A 27,715-nucleotide genomic window follows, 5' to 3' on the forward strand; every position below is an offset into this window, starting at 1 on the left:
CAGAAAGACACTCCCTCATTTCTCAGAAGTGAAGTGAAGTGATTCAAATCTAACTTGTTTGCTGTTGATGAAATCTGACTTCACTGAACATATAAAGGCTCATTTTGGAGAAAACGTCACAAATCACAGAATAATTAGTAAATTAATTAGTGAATATTCAGATCTACAAACAGTAGAGTTTCTCCATCAGAGGTGTGTAACGTTACCTGTCAGGCTGCTCACCTGTTAAAGTCCTGTGTGTGTGTGTGTGTGTGTGTGTGTGTGTGTGTGTGTGTGTGTGTGTGTGTGTGTGTTTGTGTTTTTGTGTGTTGTGTGTGTGTGTGTGTGGTAGGCGCCACGTCATGAGGACGTGTGGGGAAAAACAATTATCAAACTATATATCTGTTTTAGTAATAATTTTACATGCACGCTGTAAACAGACTTTTGTCCCCACAACGATGATTTTCAAAATACACACACACACTGATTGAAAAACATGTTTTATGGGCCAATGCTAAAATTCACACAGGCTCCTTCAGAATAACTTCAGCATTTATTTAAAAGAGTTTCTGGGGACTTAATTGTTTGTCGCCACACGTCCCCATGACGTAACGCTTACCAGAACACACATTATTTCTAGCTACACGGCTCGCAAGCTATAGACCAAACAAGTGTGTGTCTGTTTTGTTTCCGGTCTGCTATGCCCACGCCAAGACCTGTCCTTCAATCACTACTATTGGCCAGGCGTCCAAGGTAACGTAAACCCATTTGTTCAGGTCCTATCCCCTGACCAATCAGCTATCCTAACCACCCCCGTATCCGAAAGAACATTAAAGGGGTGATAGAATGATTATATAGAGTATTTCACACTGTTCCTTATGGTCTCTTAATGGGGTATGTAACATTGGTTGGGCTGAAAATGGCCTGGTTGATATTTTATTGGCCCTTATTCATCCCTGTGTTTTGGCTCTATTTGAAACAAGAGCTTTTCTTCCAAATATGGTATGCTCGTGAATATTTAGATGAACTGCGCGCTGATTGGTTGAGCGAATTGCCATAGGCAGACATTAGAGATGCGCGCTGATTGGTTGAGCGAATTCCCAATACACACACATTAGAGAAGCGACAAAATCTCATATTCCAGACACTGCAATGTTTCATTACCAAATTCACTTCTGAGACTGTTTTTATGTGAGAAATCAACTATATAAAGCTCAAATATGGGCCGTTTTACGAGAATTGATGGCTAATTGCAAATATGGTAAGACTGTGTGTCGGACTTCAGCGGCGGTGCTGCTGCCTCGCCGCCCGGCCTGCCTTCCTTCACAGACCCCGGTCTGCTGTGAGCTCTGTTAGGCTGGCAGCCCTGACAGAGCTCCAGGGCCTGCAGCTCCCCTCTTCCTGCGAGCTAAATGGCCCGTGTGAGAGTGAGGCGGTCAGCGCGCTTGTTACCAGCAATCTCTTACCACATGTTACACACAATGTCACGCCACTTAGCTATACAACATCTAAATGTCTTATAAACCTAACAACGGTGTCCGATTTCAAGTTAGTATTTGTGAAGTTTAGCTAGGTGTTTCGTTAGCTGCGACTGTCCCTTCGATCCTATCTATGTGTAGCTACAAATCACGGCTAGTTAGCTTCATTTTTGGTCGTAATTCGAGTATTTACAGTTTGAATTTCGTCCGATTTCAAGTTAGTATTTGTGAAGTTTAGCTAGGTGTTTCGTTAGCTGCAACTGTCCCTACAATCCTATGTGTACAAGATTGCAGCTAGTAAGTTAGCTAGCTTCATTTTTGGTCGTAATTCGAGTATATTTACAGTTTGAATTTCGTCACGCCAGTTATACATCTAACTAAATGTTTTATAAAGCTAACTACGGTGTCCGATTTCAAGTTAATGAATATTTGTGAGCTGTAAGGGTTTTGTTAGCTGCAACTGTCCCTACAATCCTATATGTGTGAGATTGCGGCTAGCTAGTTAGCTTCATTTTTGGCGTAAATGATGGTGTATTTACAGTTTGAATTTCGTCCGCCACTTACACATCTAACTAAATGTCTCATAAAGCTAACTACGTGTCCGATTTCAAGTTAATGAATATTTGTAAGCTGTAAGGGTTTCGTTAGCTGCGACTGCCCTTTCAATCCTAGCTGTGTGTAGCTACAAATCAAGGATAGTTAGCTTCATTTTCGCGTAATTCGAGTATATTTACAGTTTGAATTTCGTCAAGCCAGTTATACAACAGCTAGCTAAGTAAATGTCTTATAAAGCTAACAACTGTGTCAGATTTCAAGTTAATGAATTTTTGTGAATTCCAGAGGAATTCTAAGAAGAGGCTATAGCTATGCCTCCTCTAGCTATAGCTCCATCCAGCCGCAGGCTCTATCAATGAGACTGCGGACAAAAGTCGTAATTTCCCCGATCGTTTGTTTAAATAACTCAACACATTATAATTACACACATTATAAGATTAAATGGAACCTGTGGTAAGAGATTGCTGGCGTAACAAGCTCTCTGACCGTGCTCTCACTCACACACACCTGGCATTAGGAAGAGGGGAGCTGCAGGCCCTGGAGCTCCGTCAGCGTTAATAATCCATTATCCAAAAACCGGTGACTTTGCGCGGGTATGGAGTGCTGTGGGCTGCCAGTCGTGACGGAGTTCCAAGTTCCTCAGAGCAGGCCGGGGTGTGTGAAGGAAGGCAGGCTGGGCGGCGAGGCAACAACACAGGCAGCACCGGCGCTGAACTCCGACACACAGTCGGACAAAATTTGCAATTAGCCATCCATTTTCGTAAAACGGCCCATATTTGAGCCTTACATAGTTTATTTCTCGCATAAAAAAGTTTCAGAAGTGAATTTTGTAATTGAATAGCAGAGATCTGCGCGACCTAGATTCAGAAGACTTCAGAAGACTACCTGATCTCAGGTCAGTTGTGTAGCCTATGTAAATGTTGGGGCGTGACCGTTCTCTTAATACACCCATGGGCTGACAAAGGTTCCGGTTTTTGGGAGGTTGACGACAACTTCCAGCTTTGTTGGGATTAGCCCGTTTTCAGCGGCAGTTTCAAAATATGAGATTTTCATAGTAAAGGGGTGTCAGTGGGACTTTGAGCTTCAATGTATGTCCTATTTACCCACCGAACTGTCGTTATTCAACTATGACAGGGTAAAATCGGTTTTGCATTCTATCACCCCTTTAATCCTTCTTTAACTGTCTATGTATTAATCGCGTTAAACTGACAGCCCTAATATAAACACCATGTTTCAAAGGCCACTGGTTCGTGCTGACTGTCTTATACATACATGGAAGTGGTGTCACAATCACCCAGAGCCCAAAGGGACAGCTTCACAATTTAATACATGGAACGAAGCAAAATGTGCAGAGTATTTCCCTCTGAGTAGAAAGTGGCATGAAAAGAACTTTTGTACATAACATGAATTGAGTACTTGTACAACACATTGTGATCTCTTACAGGCTGTCTGTTTTTTTTACCAGGAAGCTTTCTGTTCTGGTGTCTTGATGCGTGAGAACTGCAAAGCTGCTGGGAAGAGTGATTGAAACAGAGGAAGAGGTGTGTGTAGGGGGAACAAAAAACCAACAACCAGCACCAATGTCCCAGTCCCAGTAACTCAGTTTAGACTCCACATAAGGTCCTTTATTTGGAACCAGGTTTTACTCAGTGTGAAGTGAGTCAAACATGAACTAATCTTTTTAAATATCTGACCAGTGCAACAGTCCGGCCCTGAGCAGGTTGTATAACCACAACCCCAAACACAGTTTCAGCTGTTAACTAGATGTTGGTCAGTGAGCAGCAGCTGCACCATAAACTCCCCCTCTCTCACTGATAAACGCTGCTCATCTTTTCCCTGTAACTCAATGATAAAACCATTTTCACTTCTAAATATTGAGGCAAAGTATTTCAACCCTAAACTCAGATCAGATCAGGAGGTTCAGATGCTGACTGTGCGGTTGCTTTAACCCTTGTGTTGTGCTTGGGTCCTATTTGACCCATTTTCAAAGTTGTTTTATATCAGTAATATGGGTTTCTTTCAATTAAATTGCTCTAAAATAACTTGGATGCATGCATGTACATTGTATGGAACCCATACAATATATGCATCCATGTTCTCTGCAGGTAACATTAATGATTACATCCATTGACTTTTGGTTGATTTAATTACATGGCATTTGAAAAGAAAAAGTTTAAATGGTTTCAAAACAGCATCCTGACCAAACTTTGACATAAACCAGTCTGTGATTCACTCAACATCCTCTGATCTTCACTATTCTAATAATAATTCATATCTGCTTTTTTCAAACTCAGAAATAACGTATAATGTAATTTAAATTAGGTTTATGGCTGTTGCAAATTTGGTGGTTAAGAAAGGGAGAGAGAGGGGAGGGCTGCTCCTCCGTCCCAGAACAGAAGAGAGAGGAGACTGTTTTGGAGAGAAATACCTTGCATGCTCGCCGGACAATACTGGCGTCTTTAAAACAGAAAGTTGCTGTCTTCTCTACAGAAAGTCGCCAGCCCAGTTTTTCCTGAAAAATGGTGTTGATAGATTGACTGTGCTGTGGAAAACAGGGTTGATGTTTTAGAAGCTTTTTTAGAAAATGAAGCCAGACGGACCAGAGTTTGTCAAAAATCGGCAGAGATTAAAGTTGAAACTTACACTTAACCTGGCTGACACACCAGCGCCTATACGCCCGTACCCGGTACGTACGTTTTGACAGCTAGTGAAGTGTTATCAAAGAACCAGTCTGAACGTACCAGAGAAATGGTACAGCCCAACGGGGGAGTGACTCACTTACCATTTCTTTTCTTTTCATTTGAGGGTTTGCATATCGTATTTCATTAGATTATTTCCTGAATTGTTGGTGATGGTAATACTGCATTTAAATACATACAATTTTGGATAGGCTAACATCATATTTTATGAAATTTTTTCAGAACCCCCCCCAAACTATTATTTTCATACCTTTTGGGAGGGTCCAAGTCTCATTTAGGGGGATTGGATCCCCCCAGTACCCCCCGTAATTCGAACACTGTGTGGGATGTGGGGATCACCAATGATTTCCTGAATGGATTAGATTCTGCTCCAAACAGCTAAATGTGATGCTCTTCATCATTCAGCAACCACCTCGCTGCTTATCTGACACCTTTAGTTCATTTACACATTCACATTATTAAAACTAAATACAATCAGATCATACACGATGATGATGTAGTATTATTACAGATTACTAGCTGCAACATTAAAGTCATCAGTCATTAGAAACCAGTCATATCATACTGATTATTCTGCAGAATCACCATCAATCAACTTTTGGTACTTTAAGTATTTTTATGCTGATACCTTTGTACTTATTTCTACACTGTGGTATCAGTACTTGAGTACTTTGTGGTATATTTTATATTCTTAATTTTTATTATGATATCATGTTTTTATGTTGTTTTATTTCATTTGTTATTATACAGACAGACAGACACGCAGACAGACAAACAGTTCTGTGCAACATCAACTCTAACTCTAGTTTAATTTCTTTTGTGAATTTATGGTAAATTAAAACTCATTGAGATGAACTGAAACCTAATTTAGGAGTAAAATGTGTAGAAATGATGACTCATGGTGACTCTAGTTGAGAGGATGTAATAGTTGTAAGTTGATGAATGATATATTGTAATATGTCATATGTATATAAATGTTCTTTTGTTTTCTTTATTGGAAGCTGTGGATGTTTAAAGGTTGAACTCTTATGAAATCAACATTTGAAATCAGTTTAAAGAGATTAGTCTCCATCGACTGCCATTGTAGTCACTGTTCCATTATCTTTATTATGACTATTATCACCACTGTTCATCACCCCCCCAACCGGCCCCGTCAGACACCGCCTACCAAGAGTCTGGGTCTGCCGAGGTTGCTTCCTAAAAGGGAGTTTCTCCTCGCCACTGTCGCATTAGCCACTGCTACTGCTTGCTCTTGGGGGAATTACTGGAATTGTTGGGGCTTTGTAAATTATAGAGTGTGGTCTAGACCTACTCTATCTGTAAAGTGTCTCGAGATAACTCTTGTTATGATTTGATACTATAAATACAATTGAATTGAATTGAATCTGGTGGAGAGACTCAGCAGCACAGAGGGGGAGGTGCATGATGGGAAATGGAGGATCCAACACTCTCACAAGTTTCTCATGCTTCATTCTTCTTTCTTCTGTTGAAGTTTTTGATGTTTTTGTTCCTTTTTTGTGACGTTACTGTTGCTGTTTACAAGTTCTGGTTGTTTTTGAATGTTGAAGTTTTATTTTTTTAAACTTAACGTAGTCACCTTTCTTAAAGTTTCTGTTGCTTCTTTACCGTTGTTGTTGTTGTTGTTCCTGTGTCTCTGTTGTTGACATGGAAGATAGATCAGTACATGTTGCTGATGACCTGATCTAACAGCTCAAGTTGATTTCCTTTCTCCAGCCGTCAGAAAACAAACGGTCGTCTCCCTGCCCAGCGTAGAGTCCCATGAAGAAGAACATGTCACCGTCATTCAAATAAAACAAGTTCTTCACATTTAAAGCTGTCCAAACTAAATATATTGACAGTGGTGGAGGAAGTACTGAATCTCAGTACTTAAGTAAAAGTACAAATAACCAGAGATATATTTACTTTAGTAAAAGTAGAAGTACAACAATGAAAACCCTACTTAAGTAAAAGTAAAAAGTACCTGATTTTAAATGTACCTTAAGTATTAAAAGTAAAAGTACTTGCATAACGATTTATTCTCTTAATGTCTATATTCTAATAATTTAAAAAAAACAGTATGGGCTGTGGCATTTTAATGAAGTTAGTTTTAGGTTAATGTAATTGGGCTTACCATCTGTCGCCCGGTTTACATTCTGACTTACAATTCTGGTTATCTATCAGGGTGATATGCATGAAGCGCGACTTTGCATTATTTCCCACGGGACAGTGAATGCTGCACACATTTTTTAGTGAGAACACACGGGCTTGGACAACAAGTACGTGGCTTCACAGCTGAGGAGGACCTGGGGCCTGTTTCAAAAAAGCAGAATATATAAATCCAGGATAACTGATAAAGCGAGGCTTGAACTAGTCTAGTCTGTGCAGCCTGGCTTGGTGCGGAGTGATTTGCTTTGCATCGAGCCTGTCTCACTCCGCCCATGTAGAAGAATCAATATAGTTCCCGGTTTCTTTATGGTTAGATGATGACTCTACAAAATCACAACATGTAAATAGGAACATGTTGGTGGTATTTTGTCACTTTTGTCACAATTCGGAGCAGTAGGATTTCTGGAACCAGTCACCTGCATGTTCTGTGCTGGCCTGATGCCACTGGAGCCGTCCGACAGCCTTACAGCACACACAGAGATGAGAAGGACCTGTTTAACTCTGGGGGTTACGGTGAATAAGATAAATTACCCAATAAGTCGGCGTGTTCCTTTAACCAACAGAAAAAATTAAACAGTGGAAATCACTTAATGTGTTGTTTGTTTATTTTCTATTATTGTTTAAATATATTAAGTATGTTTTGTGCACCATCAGCAGTAAGAGATGTTTACCTGGTAATACCTTACTGAGTCCAGCAGAGGTCTCTCTAAAACCAGACAGGAACTAGAGCTCTTATTCTGAAAGGGCAAGTTAGAGAGAGAGAGAGAGAGAGAGAGAGAGAGAGAGAGAGAGAGAGAAGACCCCCAGTGGAGAGCTGCTGGATTTCCGAGACCAGGACCAGAACCAGAGCGGAATGGAGGAGGAGCAGCAGAAGCCGGAGCAGCGGAGCAACAAGGTCCCCAGAAGAGCAGCAGCAGGCTCGGCCTCTGATAGCAGCGGTGTTCAGGTCAGTGTTAGGACACAACAAGCACACTAAAGACACAAGATGGCCGACTCTCATGGAAACAACATGGGGGGGGGGGCTCTGTGGCCATTAGCACACATGCTTCTCTCTGGGTGAAAAGGGGCCAGAGGCGTCCAAAGAGGTTTTTAAAAGTCTCGCTGTGTTCAGCTCTCAGTCCGTTTGGAGCTTCTAACTGAATCTCTGGGCTTAGTTTAGTTTCTAGTTGATATCTGCTTTGGTTTACATTTGGGCTCCGTTTAGTGGACTCTTGTTAAGTTACTGCTGATGAAGAGCTACATTTCCTCCAGGTTTCCTCTTCAAAATAAAAGCATGTAGGTAACAAAGTAACCAGGGGCTTTTATTGTGAAGGATGTATAGGAAGTTAAACCGTCTTACTACTTTGTGAATCAGAATCAATCACAAGATTTATTGTCATTGTGCAAAATGAACAACGACATTTTTAGCAGCAGTTTTATAAATCTAAAAGACAAGAAATAAATTGTATAACAAATTAGGAAGAAATATACAAACTGTATATACACACAGACTTTGAATAAATATATACACAAAAAATATTGGTTATTGCACATGGTCCGTATGTGAAGGTGTGAATGTGTGTGCAAGCATTGGCGGGGGGGCTTCTACGTGTGTGTGTGTGTGTGTGTGTGTGTGTGTGTGTGTGTGTGTGTGTGTGTGTGTGTGTGTGTGTGTGTGTGTGTGTGTGTGTAGTTGTCATTAGCTTCACTGCTGTTGGCCACCTCCATGGAGCCACAGAGACAGTGTTTCCCACAGATTCAGAAGCAATTTGTGACCGAGGGTGTTCTCAAAAACTGAGGAGGACACAATGTTGTATACTTTCCTCCTCTCCTTCTTCAATGCCTAACAAATCTATCTCTTTCTCTCCTTGACCCTGTCTTTCTGTTTGAGCAGCACTGGTTGAAGCCTAAAAATATTGTCCACAAATTGATAACATAACTAATTCCACTGGTGGAATTTTCAGCTCTGTTTGAGACTGATACCTCCGGTTCAGGCTGGTCCTCATCCTCAACATGTGCATTTTTCAGTCTCGGAAGATACTTTTCAATACTCATCTAGGTTGAAGCAGCAAATATTCAATGTAACAGTAAAAAAATAACTAGGGTTGGGTACCAAACCTGGTACTTTTACCGGTACCGACCGAATCACGTCGGTACTACCGAGTATCGAGACGTAAAATCAAACGGTGCCTGATTTCGGAACCTGAGAGAAGCGCAAGCTTATCTGCCCTCTCTGCATGTTGACAGAGAGCAGAGGTCACACACACACACACACACACGTGCAGAGCTGCAGACGGAGTAAACTATGTCGGCTCTGCAGTTTGGTGGAAGTCACCGAGAGTCACGCTGATGGCGATAAGGTGGTTTCAGGTGTGGTTACAGTTTTTCAGAACTTCCCACAGACACCTTTCACCGAGATATGATATTAATGGCGAGCCGAAAGCGGTCGCGGTGCTGTTGACGTTACACTTCATATGACACGAGCAGGCACAACGGTGGTTTCGGTGCCCTGGGGACTGACTGACAGGCTGAGGCTGTAAGGCAAGGCAACTTTATTTCCACAGATGCTTTCAGCAACAAGGCAACTCAAAGTGCTTTACATGAAACATTAACCCTTGTGTTGTCCTTCGGGTCCCAGTGACCCAAAGGACAACACAAGGGTTATGTACTTCCGTTTACTTTGTTGAGAATTGCTCTCTAAACAAGGGTTAATACAGCACCTTAGTTCTTGTTTGTACAGCATTTTGGTCAGCTTAAACTGTGTTTAAATGTGTTCTAGAAATAAACTTTACTTACTTAACAAGAAACAGGGTTTAGAGAGCAATTCTCAACAAAGTAAAGGGAAGTACATAATCCTTGTGTGGTCCTTCGGGTCACTGGGACCCGAAGGACCACACAAGGGTTAAAGAACAATTAAAAATGGTCATGATTTAAAATAAAACAAGCTAAAATATAATCATATACAAATACAACAATAAAAGTTACAGTGAGTAAGAAATTTATAATGATTCATTAGGTTGAGGGGACAGGTTTGGGAAGAGAAAGGGAGGGGTTTTATTTTTGTTTTTGTTTAAATAAAAATGTAAGTAAATAGGTTTGGAATTATATAAAAAAATATATATATATACAACAACAATCGCCATTATAGAATCAACAGGCACGTTCAACCTAGCTAGCAGTTGAAGAACTCAAACAAAATCACCAGCTAACTTACTTTAAATTTGCAAGAACTATAATACAATAACATGCTTAAATAAACCCAAAACATAAGTTATACGACTTACAGTTCTCACAGACACACGCGCGATATCAACTGGCTAGTTCTCCTCCAGACAGCGACGGACCACGTCTCTTTTTCTTTCTCTCATTTCGGCCGTGTGGCGTGCGTGCCAGCTCGCGGTGTGAAGCGCTACTCTTCGAGATGCACTTGACGGCCTTTTGTGCAGAGTATTTTTTTTGTTTGTTTTTTTGCCAACCTAGTTAAAGGAGAACTCCGGGCAATTTTTACGTTAATCTTGATCGCTATATGTATATGAGTACTGTCTATAGCAAAACAAACGAGCCGAATCGGTGCTAGCAACACGGAGCTGCTGCAGCTAATGCCGAGAGCTCCCACTCAGCTAAAACGGCAGTTATGGGGGCATAAGATAAAGAGTGTCTTTGTGCCTCTTAACAGACACAAAATGCAATTAAAATGTCTGTGCAACATGAGCAGGGCCCTTACATGACAACAAGATGCGTTTAGCAACTTATCCATTGTTTAAATTCACCTACCCTGTTAGCTGCTAGCTGCCGTCTGGGATGAGTGAGTGTGTTCAGCCAGGCTCCGGTAATTATCATCACGCAGCAGTTCCATGTGTATTGTAGCATATATATCCATTTTGTGTGCTGTCGTTGGTGAATATGAGTCTCTGCAGTGGCGAATTGTGTGGTAGTTTCCTTAGCCAGGCTAGCAGCCCGACCCGGGCATCCTTCTACTTCCTCCCGCCTCGCTGCGCCGGCGCAAAAAACAACAACAACCCGTAGCGCTGGTCTGGTGGATGTCCTCCAGAGGACAGTTCATGCTTTCATGGCGAAATTTTGAAGTTTATCCCCCCCTCATAAATAGGTAATTGAGCACTGTAGTGATCCTATCAGTGACTATGTAAATACGTGGAAACAGACCAAATGATGCCTGTTTCTTGTAATACTATTACAAATAGCATTACTGAAGGCTAGCTCTAGCTCAATAGTTACGTTACTCCAAGCTTCTTCCCTTGTGAACACCTCCGTTCTTCACTCTTCACACACTACGCTCCGTTGTTTACCTTTTCCTGCTACAACTGAATTCCCACGGGGCTTCAGCGCAAGGCTACAGCCTTCTGTAATGCTAGTTACTTTACAAGACAAAGCCAATGACAAAGCGCCTTTTAGTCCCGTGTTTTACTCGTCGAGCGAGCACGGAAGTTCGGAAATAAACTAAATGGATATTGATGAAAACCCAGATACTAGTGACGAGAATCAGCCAACCACTCAGTCTCAAACCAAACTTGTTCCGAAATATGGCCCGCATTCAGTGGTGTGGAAATATTTTGGATTCAAGCAAGACGACGAGGGTCAGTCCGATGTGATTTGCGAGGCGTGCTTTGCCTTCGCTGCAGCACCGCAAAGTAACACCACAAGACTTGACCAGCACCTCAAACGTCACCGCAAAGTGCAACATGATGAAGCCGTACAAGGCAAGAGGTCCAGAAGACGTTTCAATTAGCCTATTTACAGCCACGTTCAGGGCCATATTCAGCGCAAGCTGTTGTCTAACAGTTTATCTTAGTTTGCAACAAATCTTGAATTTTTGACAAACTCTTGTAAACGTATCTGCTGTCTGAACAAACCATCCTCTCTGCCGGAACGGTAAACCTGTGGCTGTATAAGACCAAAACAGATACATGTGGCTACTTTATATGCACGTGAACGACGCCTCATCATGTTTTCAATTTACAAAGCGACAACTGTACATGTAGTAATAGGTAGGCTATGTTATGAAAAAATAGAGTATCCATCGCTACTGTAAAGGAAAAAAAAATCCTACCTATCCCTTGCTGCCACTGGGAAAAAAATAAAACCTAAAATAAATTCCCATATCGACCCATGACCTCAACTGACAACCAACCAGAACCAAACAATTTTTTTTATGCCTCAGCAGCAATCAATCCGCCACAACACCAAACTTAAACAAGTGGCAGTAACCCGTTCAAACTGCATTTCAACCAAGCCATAACACAAAAAACACAAAACACAGGTTACATACCACTGGTTGGGTGTGATGCTATCGGGCGGCCACCGTTCTCCGCTAATAGCCCGGCGTCCATGTGTGGGATCTCAAAGGCTAATGAGTCAGTATTTCTGTGTGTGGCTATGGCCTCGTATGAGCGTGGTCCAGATAGAAAAGTACACATAACATATTATAAGAGGGGTACACACAAACATAAATACATACAGACATACTGACTACCACATATTACATAAAGGGAACATACAAAACATACAGACATACATACATACATACAAATAGCTATGCACAATAACTAAAACAGGTACATATGCGTGTTCCAGTGTTTCCAGATTTGGGACGTAGACTATATCTGGTATCACTAAGTGCAGTGTTGGTTAAAGCAGTAAACATTGTATTCTTTGACTCTGTTAATCGGCACATGAATGTGAACATAAAATTCCTCAGCACAGCATGGAAGGTGGGAACATTACTCGTCACAAACAAATGGCTAGCACTGGTCTATCTTGGACACTTCATCAGGATTCTAAGTGCATCATTGTATGCTACCTTTATCTTATTTATCTTTGCTTTACTGTAGCTGCACCATAGGTGAGCTGTATAAAGTGGAGTACAGTATGCTCTGAAAAGAGATGTTTTAACTTCTTCAGTACACATTTGAAATTTACGTGCCAGTGTATTTGCTTGTCCATATAATTTACAGCACTGCCACTGGCCCAGGTATTCTCCTTTAGTAACTGTGTTTAGCTCTTGCCCTGTCAAGTAAAAAGAGGGAAAGCGTAGCTTCTTGTCCCCCGTAGTTCTGGCAATCATTACAACACTCTTTTTGTGCATTGAATTTGATGTCATACTGGAGTCACTAGTTTGAGCAGACTCTAAGCAGTTGCTGTAGGCCAGCACTATATGGAGACATAACAATGAAATCATTTGCATACATCAGATGATTAATACGCCTATCCCACACCATACAGCCAGTCTTACACACTGACTAATGTCCTAGAAAGATCATCCATATACAAATTAAAAAGAACAGGTGACAATATTCCACCTTGTCTAACCCCATTAGTAACTGGGAAAGGAGCTGATCTTGTCTTCCCCCATCTAGCTTGCATAGTTTGATGGGAGTACCAATAATACAAGATACGTATTAGGTTATGTAATTTTATTAGTTATTACAGTTTACCATGATATATATATATATATATATATATATTTATAGTATTTATCATGGATCCAACTAGATTTATTAGCATTTGGGGGAAAAAACTAAATCCAGTTGCATGATAAAACAGCATTAGGGAGCATTAGAAAGCGTGAAAACAACATGAAAAACAGCGGTCAACAAAAAATGAGACCTCCCCCTTTCCCCCCCTCTCCGTCACAAAACTAGAACAGGTGGACAGATATTACTTTGCTTCCTCTGCCCCCACCAGTTGCCTTAATTACCATAAATTACTTTTCAAAATAATAGAACTACACCTGGCTCTTACAACTGTATTCTGAAACACGGTGTGTGTGTGTGTGTGTGTGTGTGTGTGTGTGTGTGTGTGTGTGTGTGTGTGTGTGTGTGTGTGTGTGTGTGTGTGTGTGTTTTTTAGAAACGATGGGGTATATCGCAGCCACCGCACTTGGCAGGACTCAAGTCGTAGAAGTGGCTCCCCTCAGACGTCTTCAACTGAGGCCAGAGCTGCATGATTCAGACCTGTTGACTTCACTGGGCACCCCACTTTACCGATGTTTCGTCAACTACAATTTTCATCTACTTTTTCATTAAAAGTTATAAACAGTGGATAAACATGAAAGGGGGAAAGAGATGGGGGATGACACGCAGCAAAGAGCAGCAGGCCAGACTCGAACCCGCACGACTCGGCCAACATGGGGCGAACGCTCTTACTGGGTGAGCTAGAGGCCGCCCCCCTCAATTTGACTGTTTGACATATTTATAACAGGCTGCATTTGAGCATTTAATATTCTAATATTATTTAAATTAAAACAATTCATTTAACCCTTTACATTCCAACAGACACTGAACAGGCAGCTTTGAAGGGCATGTTTACTCAAAACACTTTTTTAGATTTTGTTTGTCAAATAATACATGATGACTTTTTAAACATGATGACAAGTTGTTGTAAAGGTGCATACGCTTACATATGTTAGCTATATATATATATATATATATATATATATATATATATATATATGTATGTGTGTGTGTGTATATATATATAAGCATGTGTTAGCATGGATTGGCATTTTAGCATATGTAAACATCTTAGCATATGTAAGTATGGGCGTTTCCCAATCTGTGTTCTTCTATTGACTTGTGTTCTTGTGTCCCTGTGAAACGTCATCTCGTGTTGCCAAAGTACTGTCCCAATACACAAGTTCCCATTTCGCCAAGAACAGTTAAAATTCCCGGATGTATTCTTGACACGCCCATTTACCGAGGATACAGTGCCTTGCGAAAGTATTCGGCCCCCTTGAACGTTTCGACCTTTTGCCACATTTCAGGCCTCAAACATAAAGATATAAAACTGTAATTTTTTGTGAAGAATCAACAACAAGTGGGACACAATCATGAAGTGGAACAAAATTTATTGGATATTTCAAACCTTTTAAACAAATAAAAAACTGAAATATTGGGCGTGCAAAATTATTCAGCCCCCTTAAGTTAATACTTTGTAGCGCCACCTTTTGCTGCGGTTACAGCTGTAAGTGGCTTGGGGTATGTCTCTATCAGTTTTGCACATCGAGAGACTGACTATTTTGCCCATTCCTCCTTACAAAACAGCTCGAGCTCAGTGAGGTTTGATGGAGAGCGTTTTTGAACAGCAGTTTTCAGTTCTTTCCACAGATTCTCGATTGGATTCAGGTCTGGACTTGGGCCTGGCCATTCTAACACCTGGATATGTTTATTTGTGAACCATTCCATTGTAGATTTTGCTTTATGTTTTGGATCATTGTCTTGTTGGAAGACAAATCTCCGTCCCAGTCTCAGGTCTTTTGCAGACTCCATCAGGTTTTCTTCCAGAATGGTCCTGTATTTGGCTCCATCCATCTTCCCATCAATTTTAACCATCTTCCCTGTCCCTGCTGAAGAAAAGCAGGCCCAAACCATGATGCTGCCACCACCATGTTTGACAGTGGGGATGGTGTGTTCAGGGTGATGAGCTGTGTTGCTTTTTACCGCCAAACATAACGTTTTGCATTGTTGCCAAAAGTTCGATTTTGGTTTCATCTGACCACAGCACCTTCTTCCACATGTTTGGTGTGTCTCCCAGGTGGCTTTTGGCAAACTTTAAACGACACTTTTTATGGATATCTTTAAGAAATGGCTTTCTTCTTGCCACTCTTCCATAAAGGCCAGATTTGTGCAGTATACGACTGATTGTTGTCCTATGGACAGAGTCTCCCACCTCAGCTGTAGATCTCTGCAGTTCATCCAGAGTGATCATGGGCCTCTTGGCTGCATCTCTGATCAGTCTTCTCATTGTATGAGCTGAAAGTTTAGAGGGACGGCCGGGTCTTCGTAGATTTGTAGTGGTCTGATACTCCTTCCATTTCAATATTATCGCTTGCACGTGGTTCCTTGGGATGTTTAAAGCTTGGGAAATCTTTTTGTATCCAAATCCGGCTTTAAACTTCTCCACAAAAGTATCTCGGGACTGCCTGGTGTGTTCCTTGTTCTTCATGATGCTCTCTGTGCTTTACACGGACCTCTGAGACTATCACAGAGCAGGTGCATTTATAAGGAGACTTGATTACACACAGCTGGATTCTATTTATCATCATTAGTCATTTAGGTCAACATTGGATCATTCAGAGATCCTCACTGAACTTCTGGAGAGAGTTTGCTGCACTGAAAGTAAAGGGGCTGAATAATTTTGCACCTTTTTCAGTTTTTTATTTGTTAAAAAAGTTTGAAATAGCCAATTAATTTCGTTCCACTTCATAATTGGGACCCACTTGTTGTTGATTCTTCACAAAAAATTACAGTTTTATATCTTTATGTTTGAGGCCTGAAATGTGGCAAAAGGTCGAAACGTTCAAGGGGGCCGAATACTTTCGCAAGGCACTGTACATCGGTTGGTAACTTGTATGAACTTTGCAGCACCTGTATCCCAACATTCATTTCGGCATTCAATGATGGTTGGATTTCCAGTACATAGACAGCCCAAAAACGGGACAATTTTAACAATTTTCGCCATGTTATTCATCATTAAATTCACTTCTGAGAACATTTTAGGCGAGAAATTAACGGTTTAGACTTTGAATATAGGCAATATAGTCTTGCGAAAATCTTTGCCGAATTGACAATATGCTTCAAAGTTTTCGGAGCTCCATAAATTGACACGGCCGCTCGGACAGTCACACTCGGAGACCCCGCTGTAAGACGGAGGTCTTTTAGACCGGTACGGTAAATAAGAGGCTTTTATTTCGCTGTTGACAGATCGTTTGTTTAAATATCACAACACGTGGTTTTTATATCTAGCTGGTATTTTGGAGCCTTGCAGGTAGCCTCTGTGCTGGGGGTATTGAGCAATAACAGGAAGAAGGCATCGTCTCAAACTGTTAACACAGTTTTCTGTGCTTGTGAACTTGCGAGTTTATTCTTCCACAACCAGCTCGTTATTCGGAACAACCAGCAAGAACGTTCTCCCCAAGAACACAAGTCCGTACTTTGCATTCTTGGTATTGAGAAACGCCCCATGTTTGCATGTGTATCGCTCCACCATTGCATCTAACTCTCTGTCTGTTTCTATAGAAACTGAGAGGAAGAGGGGGACTCAGACATCACAGCTGTCAGTACTGCGGCAAGTCCTTCACAACATCTGGACATTTAAAGATTCATGAGAGAGTTCACACTGGAGAGAAACCATACAGCTGTCAGCACTGTGGCAAGACCTTCCCCACAACTGGAGGTTTAAAGAACCATCAGAGAGTTCACACTGGAGAGAGACCGTACCGCTGTGAACAATGTGGGGCAGCTTTCAAACAGTGCGGTGTGCTCAAAAGTCATCAACTCATTCACACTGGAGATAAGCCATACAGGTGTGAACTATGTGGGAAAACTTTTTCTCGTGGTGATACCCTTAAAGTCCACCAACTCATTCACACTGGAAATAAACCGTACAGCTGTGACCAATGCGGAGCAGCTTTCACAACGTCGGGTAAACTTAAAGTCCACCAACGCATTCATACTGGAGAGAAGCCATACAGCTGTGAACAATGTGGGAAAACGTTTTCTGATAGTGGTAACCTTAAAGCCCACCAACGTGTTCACACTGGAGAGAAGCCGTTCTGGTGTGAACAATGTGGGAAAACTTTTTCTGAGAGTGGTAACCTTAAAACCCACCAACGTGTTCACACTGGAGAGAAGCCGTACAGCTGTGAGCAATGTGGGAAATCTTTTTCTGAGAATGGTAACCTTAAAACCCACAAACGTGTTCACACTGGCTCCTCTTGAACATTTTCTAAAGCCAAGCTGTTGTTAGAGAGGAGAGAGGGAACAAATACCCAGTGGTGTAGTCTATTTTTTTGAAGTGAGTATACTGTGATTTTCCCCTCCCAGCCTCATACTCGCCTGTCGCACAGTGACACCCCATACATTAAGCACTGTGACGTTTCCATATACGAACTGTACACGGACAACTGACGTATCAGTATTGATGGTGTTTATTTAAAGCCCTGGAAAAACACTTAAATTTGAGAAAAAGATGAGACAGATTTCATTTTTGAGAAACGCAACAGAACATGAACACAACAGGACATCACACAAATGAGCCATTTCATCGACACCGCTACAGTGCCACACAAAACCATGACTAATAATTATCATCATCATACAACTTTTGTATCTATTAGTAATAACATCTGCTGAACAGGGCCTACATTTACACAAAAGTATTTAATAAACTGTTTACAATCTTTACCTTATCTGAAAAATGCTCCCTATTCAATTACACCTATCAGGGCCGGGGTCTCTAACTGTGTGTCAATCACTGCTCACACACACACATTAATTTTACCTTGTGGGGGGAGGAGCTTAGGAGACCATTTAGCCTCTAGCGGATCTTCAAATTGTTGATCTTCAAATTCTTTGGCTAAGTCCTGGTTCTTCACAATCCTACCTCCAGCACCTTTAACCATCGGGTCATCATGATCTGTGGCAGCTGCAGTGTCACCCGACACGGCAGTATCTTCAGGGACAGACTTTTGAAAACACTGAAGTAGTGTTATTTGGTTCTGTTTACATTTTATATCTCCTTACTTTAAAACTTTGTTCAAACTCTACCTAGTTGCGAGAAAGGAAAGACCACATAAAGAATGCAACTTGTTGTTGCTTAGTAACGTCACGTCAGATCCAGGGCATGGCCACGGAGCTCCAAAGGTCCAAATGTCAGTGCTTCACAACACAGACGGGGTGAATTTATGAATGAAAGTGAGAAAGTTCTGTTACAAAACGATGTTGTTACGTATCATCGCGCTTTTGTAAGTGGGTATACGGAAATCCTTGACTTTTCCTAGTGAGTATACAGCGTATACCTGCGTATGACATAGACTACACCACTGTAAATAGCGTGAGTCAAGACGCTGTTTACTACCCAGATAACAAAAGAGAGCAGTCACGGGCCCAAAGTAACCCGAGGTCCAGGACCACTTGCAGGCTAGCCTGCCAAGCCAGACCCACATCCAGATGTTGGGTCTGGGAACTCACCCTTGACGGGGCTCGATCCGAGGGGCGGGATAAATGGTTGTCTTTCAAATTCCCTCCGCACATGATAGGATAGCGCTACAACCAACCAGAGCAACGAAGAAGGTAGAGAAGCTAGTTGATAGATTCAACTTTTGCCGTATCCAGTCGGCAAAACTCCCAACACATCTTCCTTTTTTAAGAATGATTTATGTGTCGTTCTTTGTTCTTTTCTCAAAGAAAAGTCGAACTCCAAGTCTTCCAGAAGACCGCTGTTCACCAGGGGCGTTTCCCAATCTGTGTTCTTCTGTTGACTTGTGTTCTTGTGTCCCTGTGAAACGTCATCTCGTGTTGCCAAAGTACTGTCCCAATACACAAGTTCCCATTTCACCAAGAACAGTTAAAATTCCCGGATGTATTCTTGACACGCCCATTTACCGAGGATACATCGGTTGGTAACTTGTATGAACTTCGTAGCACCTGTATCCCAACATTCATTTCGGCATTCAATGATGGTTGGATTTCCAGTACATAGACAGCCCAAAAACGGGACAATTTTAACAATTTTCGCCATCTTATTCATCATTAAATTCACTTCTGAGAACATTTTAGGCGAGAAATTAACGGTTTAGATTTCGAATATAGGCAGTCTTGCGAAAATTCTTGGAATTGACAATTTGCTCCAAAGTTTTCGGAGCTCCATAAAATGACGCGCCGCCAGCTTGCGCCGCCGGGCCGTCGCGTCGCGCGCTCGGACAGTCACACTCAGAGACCCCGCTGTAAGACGGAGGTCTTTTAGACCGGTCCCGTAAATAAGAGGCTTTTATTTCGCCGTTTCGGATCGTTTGTTTAAATATCAAAACACATGTGGTTAACTGTCTTTTCGGAGTTAAACTCAACCAGCACACACACACACACACACAGCGCAGCAGGCAGAGGAGAGATATACCATAGATAGACTGTATATTATTAGTCTATGAAATATACCCGTTTCTTTTCGGGAGACTTGTTTAAATTATGCCATAGGCTATAGCCTACATTATATTTAGTATTTAGTTCATATTATTGGTGTTTTTGTTTTCTGATTTATTAGAAGTTGAGTTTCAGTCTGTATGATAAATGAACAGTTGTACATAAAGTGGTAACATGCTATGACATGTTATGTAGACTAAAGGGGAGACACCAACCTTTTATAATTTGAATTTCTAATTTCCATCTCCCTGGGCATATACAGTGCACTACAATAATATAGAAATGATAATTCCACATAACACTAATAGGAACACATAGGACACACCAGTGCATATGCCTATTTATTTGTTTAATTTAAACTGACTTAAACTTATCCGCTAATAATAGTAGGGATCACGTTCCACTCTTTTGAATGAGTAAGGGGTGTTTGAGCTAAACCATAAACAATAAAATTAAAGCTCAATTAGTTTTATTTTTCATTATTATTGCAATAGTTGTAGCATTATGAGGTTTTCTTGTCCGGAGATTGTTTTAATACAAAGTGTTTATATTGTTGTGGTTTTTATTTCTAGCTGGTATTGTGGAGCCTTGCAGGTAGCCTCTGTGCTGGGGAGTGTTGAGCAATAACAGGAAGAACGCATCGTTTCAAACTGTTAACAGTGTTTTCTGTGCTTGTGAACTTGCGAGTTCATTCTTCCAAGAACAACCAGCAAGAACGTTCTCCCCAAGAACACAAGTCTGTTCTTTGCATTCTTGGTATTGAGAAACGCCCCTGCAGCAGCAGCCATAAGCCCTGCCCACCGACTCTATACACGATGTGATTGGCCTGATCAAAATTTGGTTTTTCCAGCTAGCAAGTCAATGGAGAGTTGCTAGACGACCCTGGCTGCAAAATAAATTTGCTGCCGCTAGGGTGTGTCTACATTTCTAGGCTGCTTGCAGGCACTAACCTGCTTGATAAATATGGAGGAAGAACCAAGTGTGGAATTTGTCAGAGCACATAACATTGGGTAAAAAAGTGTCCACACAAAATAAATGTAAATGGACTGTTTTTTATATAAAGATATAAAATAGAGCATGTAAAGATGACAAGTGAAAATCAGTGCAGTGAAAACCACGATGAGTGTAACATAACAGTCGTTTGCCAAGGAATCAGATTATGAGATATTCATGGTTGAAGCTTGTAGAAGAAAATTGGTTACTAGTTTTAGTCTCATTTTATCCTAATATCCTCTTTCTGGTCACTGATTATGTTGATCATATTTTACCTGTGTTGTGTAACCTAATCTTATTAACAATATACATCAAGAGATGGATTTTTTTTGAATATATTTCATTTATATTTTACTTTATTACTTCATGTATTCATGTGTTTTGTCTAATATTGTGAGTTGGGTTTATTTTTTTAATATAGAGCCCGAGTTTTTATTATTTTTTATTATTTTGTTGAAGCTGGTCGTGTTGGTTCATACGTGTGTGGTGCTCTGTTTCCAAAACCATTTAGCTGATGCTGAAAAATAAAAACTAACATTTATCTTGTTTGGTAGTGTCATTTTGAAGTATATGTCTGCCAGCAAAAGCTTTTCAACAAGCATCCTTTTAAACTGAATTGACCGGTGAAAGTAGTCTGGCTATCACCAGTAGATTTGGGATTGAGCATTGCTCTGGGGAGTCTGCTCTGGATTTTCTCTGCACAAGAGGTGTGACCAACGGGCATAGTTCAAATGACTCCGTACGCAATTGGAGAGTCCTCCAACCAATCAGACCAATGATCAGGGTGACGTAGCAGCGACCGCTGCATCAACGGGTTGCTGCGCTTCGGGGGCTGGCTTGTTGAATGTAAACAAGAAGCTGCTTGCCGTTGCTTCTCTATCCTCATCGTGTTAAATCTGCCAGTAGCGCGCCAGGTGGCAGAGTGGGTGGGGTTTACCCAGGCTACGGTGAAAGTGGCGACCACTCGGTTTGTGGTGGCAAATTTTATTTTCACCATTTGTTTAAAGATTGTTTTATAACGCCACAAGATTTAGCTTCTTCATGTGTAGATTCAAAAGACTCCAAGTGAAATAGTTGACAACCGTGAACTTTCAGCCTAGTAGAGCTATTTACAGGGCTCTCAAGTTTTGAAGACAGGCAAGAGTGACCCCCCAAAAAAAAAAAAGATCATAGATTGGTGGCGGGTTGGACAAGTCGCAGGAATAGGGGTGTTTCATTAATATTATTATTATTAGTGTTTTTGTTGTTATTATTAATAATTGCTCGGATTTACACAAGAAAAGATTTGACACATGGCACTGACAGTTCAACCAAATACAAAGTATTTATTCAATTTCTGCATGGTTACTTACGATAACGAGGGGTTCTGGGGATCCTCCCCCAGAAAATTTTGAGCATTAAACTCTTAATTTCCTGCATTCTGGTGAATTTGTATGCACCTATTTCTACCTTTTTATGAATCAATTGATGCTGGAAATCTTTATGTAAAGGTAAACATAGATTAAAATCCAAATATAAAAACATAATGGAATATATGGCAGTTAGGCTCAGGCATTCTGTATTGCTTTCATCTATTTATTCTCCTGTAGGTCGACTTTTCTAATTATATCTGAGTCAGCACACATGTAGCCTAGCATCATTTACTCTTCCCTTTTGCATCTTTTGTTGAGGAAGTAACCTCCTTAAATGTGCATATGACAATTATTCACGTCAATGATACATTAATTCATTTTAATGAATTAATAAACCCCTGGACTGTAATATAACATTTGTTAGAGCAAGATTTCTGCTCATGTTCAAAACTTTGTGCACATTCAAAATATCTCTTTTATCTGAGTTTTGGAGGAGTCGTGATTCTTTGAGAAAAATAAAGTTATAATAGTCAATATATTTCAGAAAATAATCTACCTGCACCATAGTCTGCTGTGCATTACGTGATTGCTCTGCTGATACAGTAGATCTCAGACCTTCTGACAGACTCAGAGCCCCGTTTGGGTCTCTGGTCTCTGAATGAGCGAATATTTAGGGAAGTGTCTGTATGCTTTGCTTTTTCTTCATTGGTTGCTGCATTAAATCTTACCCAGATAAAATAGTGCTATTTTCTGATTGGCTATTGTGTAGCCCCTTTCTTTTTTTTGTTTGGCTGATAAGTGGCAGGCTCGACTCGACTTAGACATTAAAAATGTAAGCTACAAGCCGTGGCTTGGTCACGGTCTATGGGCTTGGTAGCGTTGCATTTGCCCTGACTCATTTCCTGGTTCTATTTCTCCATAAACAACATGAAATCAAGGAGAGGGTTAACTTTTCCTGCTACACATTTCCCGCCGTGGTCAGAAAGAACAGGAGGAGACACTTTGGTTCTCTCACTAGGACTCTAGAGTCGGTACTCGCTCCAAAGATAATTGGCGTCACTCTCTCACTTCTCCCTCTACCACACACTCCCCCCACACACACATGTGGCTCGACACACACACCAGCGCACAAGCATAACCATCAGGCCACTTATGTAGACTACTGCAAGAGCTCTGCGTGGAGCCTCTGCACAAACGGCCAGACGCGTTTGATTCCTGCCGGTTCCATAGTGAGAGCGGCGCAGCCAGAGAAATTTTGGGCGCTGCGGCATATTCAATTTATTATAAATAATTTTTACGCGTGAGAAATACAATGTGTGGCGGGAGTGCGTGACAAAAGACCGAAATGAGTGACTGTCACGCTCAATGCGTGACACTTGAGAGCCCTGTATTTAGTTCTACTAGCCTGAACCTTCTCACATTGTTGTCTTTTGCTTAGATAGAAGTGGAGAAGGCCGATGACTGTTTACGACAGTGAGAACTACGTAGGTTTCTGTCTCCTGAGATAAACTGTTGTTTAGGCTAATGTTAGGAACAGGAGCAGAGGGGAAGGTGATCAACTATGGCCATGCTAGAAGATACATTAAGAGGGGTGGCTTAACAGAGGTTTTCACTATATGATGTGTGGATGTTTAGACTTTAGGTTAGAAGACTTTTTCAGACGTGCTGCGGTACTTGTGAAACTGTATTTCTCCATTTGCAAATGTAAATAAATACTCAAAGACCAAACTTTGGTTTAGTTTGTCAAACAGTCGTTATTCGGTTTGATTTTATCATGAATATCACTAAACTCTGCTGCTTCACAGAAAACTTCCACCACAGGTTTCTTTTCTATACCTGCTAGCACACAGACTTACTGTGTGTCCATGGGCGTCGGAAAAACATTTTTCCCAGTGAAAACGTCATCATTCATGTCACTTCCTGTGGGAATCAGAGGTGGGAAACTGGGGCTAGATTTTGCTAACAGAGTTTCCCAGTTGGTGACGCGTTGTTGACAACTGACGTACAGAAACATGGCCGACAATCGTTCAAATGAGTTGAAGGGTGAGAAACCTTTCCTAAATATAGAAAATGCATGTAAGATATTTTGCCAACATCCACAATGTGCTATCGATTTAGGTTGCAGTCGTCCATTGGTTTCAACAGAGTAACTTAAATTAGTTATAAAAGTTGTGTGCACACACCTGATGCTCTAGGCTATGCCCAACAGCTGGTGGCAGTCATGCAACAAGTTGTTATGCCAAACGCCAATATAACAGAAAGAGAAGAACACATATCCCGACCATGTGAACGCTGGCAGTAGGCCTGCACGATAAATCTATTTACAGCCATGTTCAGGGACATATTCAGCGCAGTGCGTTAAACTTCTATTTTTGGTAACCTACTTAAATGGCCAGTTGAATGTTAATTCTATAAAAGGCAAGCAGTTAAAGAGTTCTGTTTATGATAGTGTACTTAATTGGCAATTTACAAACTCCATTTCTCTAGAGACTGAAGCTGTAGCTGTAGCATGTTGACATGTTTTAATTATGTAAAGACATGTTCAAGGAGTTCAGATAGAGACCGTATCAGGGCCATATTTAGTTCAATATGTTAGGTCACTATTTTTGGTAACCCACTGTACTTACATACCAAGTATTTACTTTACTTTCTTTATTCATTGAAGCCTCGGGTGGGGGGGGTTGGAGATGTTGTATGTGGTGTAAATGGTTATTTATTTTTAATTTTTTTTGTTTTTTTTTTTTTTTTTTGTGTGTTTTTTATAAATAAAAAAAAAAAAAAAAAAAAAAAAAAAAAAAAAGATAATAAGATTAATAATATAAAAAAAAAAAAAAAAAAAAATTTTTTTTTTTAAAAAAAAGAGGAAAAGCCCAGGGGGCCCAAAAAAAAAAAAAAAAAAGAGGGGGGGGGGGGTTTTTTCCCCGGGGGGCCAAAACGCACCAACACCCACAGAGGCAGCAGTCCCTTCCAGCTCCTACCTCAGAACGTTTTTCTTGTCTTGTGTGGAGGTGAGTGGTGATAAACTAAAGACTAAGCAGCCAGTGCCTCGACTTTACAGCTATTTACCCGAAACACAAAACAAATAGTTCACTTGTGTCTTGCTAACATGCATGAGCTACTAGTCTAGTAATACTACTAATAAATGAGTTAAAGTTTAGCTGAGGCATTGTGGCCCTACTGGCTAATGTTCTGTACTTAATGGAGACACTCCAGGTGAACAGCTATGTTAAAATCTGTGTCTAATAACGTCATCACAATCGCCACATTAATATGCAAATTAGGCATTAACTAATTAAAATGCGCTAATATGCTCACTTGTTCTAAATATAAACTTGAAACTAATAGCATAAAAAACACTGGCAGAGTCTCCTTTGCTGTTTGTGATTAACCTGGTGAACGGATTGTTTTGTTGTGTTTATTAAAACTATTAAACAATTGCGTAAGGGATATAAGCTAAAATGGTAAGGTAGTCAGAGTAGTGTTAATAGTTTTGTTTAAATTTCATGTAATTATGAACTATTTAGCCTTTTTTTTCCTTAAGTCCCTGCCGCCCAAAATGTCTCTGCACGTCCCTGCTAATTGGAGCTTCTCCACCAAGTAGAAAAAAGAATTCTGGACAATGTACTCAGTGCTGAACTGCTCCCAGTGCTATTGTCCATACAAGAGCTGCATGCTGGGTATTTATACTGTATAATGGGCTTTGAAACTGGATGGCTGTTTGAGTTGTCACTTTTTGACAAAAATGTCTGTCTGAAACTAAAACAAATGTACACACTGTATGATAGGGAAACGTGAGTAAGTTTTTGTTCTATAGCCACAGGTTACGTTGGAAGAGGAAGGGGTGAACGCGGGGGTGGGAGGTATATTCTGAAGATCCCCACCCTGGATTCTGCAACCATTTCTGCCAACTGAGGGCAGGATTTCCTGAGGAGGGATAACGAGGATCTGCACACACAAGAATACAAAAATCAACATGTTACACTCTTTCCAAGATTATAATAATAATAATAATAAGGAGGGCATGTATGCCGGCAGGGCACACACAGGTACAGTATTTGCGTGCAGCAGGAGCGAGGGCAGGGAAACAGGCCTGGTTGTGTTTCCAGGACTCCAAAGGACTGTCGTTCCTGGGAATTGTGGGTTTGTCCAGGTAGATGACCTGTGAACTAACCGAATACCAAAATATCACTTACAGATTTTTTTTACTTTATGCTTTTTAGACATTAACAGATAAATCAAATGATTTATTAGTTGCACGTTTCTTTTTTTACTGTTTTTCCTCAAATAAAAACCAGGGCCTTTATTTATCTAAACAGCAGAAGGCACCAGGCTTGTATTTGAAGCAGGCTTTTATTAGAGGCAGGCCTTTATTTCTAATTCCATCTGTTTGATAAGTATAATTGTTTTAAATAAACAGTTTTAAAGGGAAAGCCATAGTGTTCCAGTGGACAGAAATCATTCATTTTTTAAGAAACATTTGCGAAAATATCACCATATATAATAACAGCCAGAAGGGCGACAAAGCAATTTGGGTCAGAATGAATCAAACACCACCGTTGTCTCAGTTTGAGTATTTATTTCAAATACAGGTACTACAGTATTGCTGGTAGATTACAATAAGAGCATACAGTAGTTACACCAGTATCTGGTTAACGTTACAGACGCTAGTTAGCTACTGTAGAAATATATTGGGTTTAGAATAAGAATGTGCTGTAGCCTGGGATGGCCTTGATGTCTCCTCCTGTCTGGCATGTGTAAGATAAGACGGGTTCAAATTTAGTGGAGCAAGAGTGCTCCTCATTTGTTTAATAAACAATTGGAACAGAATGCACCTAATGAAATCTCTTAAAGGAACAGACAATCTCTAGCGCGCAACTTCTCTATCTTCTCGGAGACAGAAAGACTGAGGGATATCCAACCAATTGGCGGCCCACACGCAATGGCGAGAGGAGGAACCTGAAGATGAATAAAAGAAAAGGGGAAGGAAAGGTCCGGGGCGACCCGGAAAGACTTTGTTGGTGGCTAGGGAGAGAAAGTCTCGAAGGAGCGGCTGATCCATATGCATATGAAAGATCTGTTTGCAATATCATTTTACTAAAGATTGTTATAGTTTAACTGAACGAATCCTGAGTATTCATTTCTTGGTCTGCCTTTCAACGAACACAATAAGTAAAGGGGAAACTTTGAGAAGTGACCGGTGGTTCTTAAAAGACTCTGGCTTTTTGAGCAAGAGTAGAATCGGTCGCTTTTTTTCCTACACTACCGGTAGCTTTGTTTCTAGCTCCAGGCTAACCTGTTTCCTCCCACCTCCAGCTAGCTAGCTGTGCTCTGCTCTTGTCGGCTAATCTCGGCAGCTCATGCTTCTGTTTCTTCCACGATCGGATTCTCCTTGGGTCAATGTCCACATTTTCACCCGAGTTTTCCTCCGCATACTTTAAAACTCTTTTTGTTTTGTTGTTGAAAAGTCCGTCATTAGCACCAGAGCGTGTCATTCTCTGCTAGCACTAAACGAGCCCTGTGTTACCTCCAATATAGCTACTGCCATCTACTGGCACCTGTACGTTACTACACACTACACC

The 27,715-nt window shown here is 40.9% G+C and overlaps 1 protein-coding gene across 1 annotated transcript in view; it reads left to right on the plus strand.

Annotated features, from left to right (window-relative positions):
• The first annotated feature begins 7,544 nt into the window (after positions 1 to 7,544).
• Positions 7,545 to 27,715, plus strand: part of LOC120566583 (zinc finger protein 91-like) — a 40,727-nt gene continuing 20,556 nt past the window's right edge. The window contains exons 1-4 of the mRNA XM_039813098.1: positions 7,545 to 7,823; positions 16,891 to 17,589; positions 19,508 to 19,598; positions 27,672 to 27,715. The exon at positions 27,672 to 27,715 is cut by the window's right edge and continues 40 nt beyond it. Of these exons, the coding sequence (XP_039669032.1) occupies positions 7,731 to 7,823; positions 16,891 to 17,589; positions 19,508 to 19,598; positions 27,672 to 27,715 (927 nt within the window). The 5' untranslated portion in view covers positions 7,545 to 7,730. The remainder of the gene's footprint in view (positions 7,824 to 16,890; positions 17,590 to 19,507; positions 19,599 to 27,671) is intronic.

Source organism: Perca fluviatilis, chromosome 10, assembly GCF_010015445.1.
Source record: "Perca fluviatilis chromosome 10, GENO_Pfluv_1.0, whole genome shotgun sequence".
Lineage (NCBI taxonomy): Eukaryota > Metazoa > Chordata > Actinopteri > Perciformes > Percidae > Perca > Perca fluviatilis.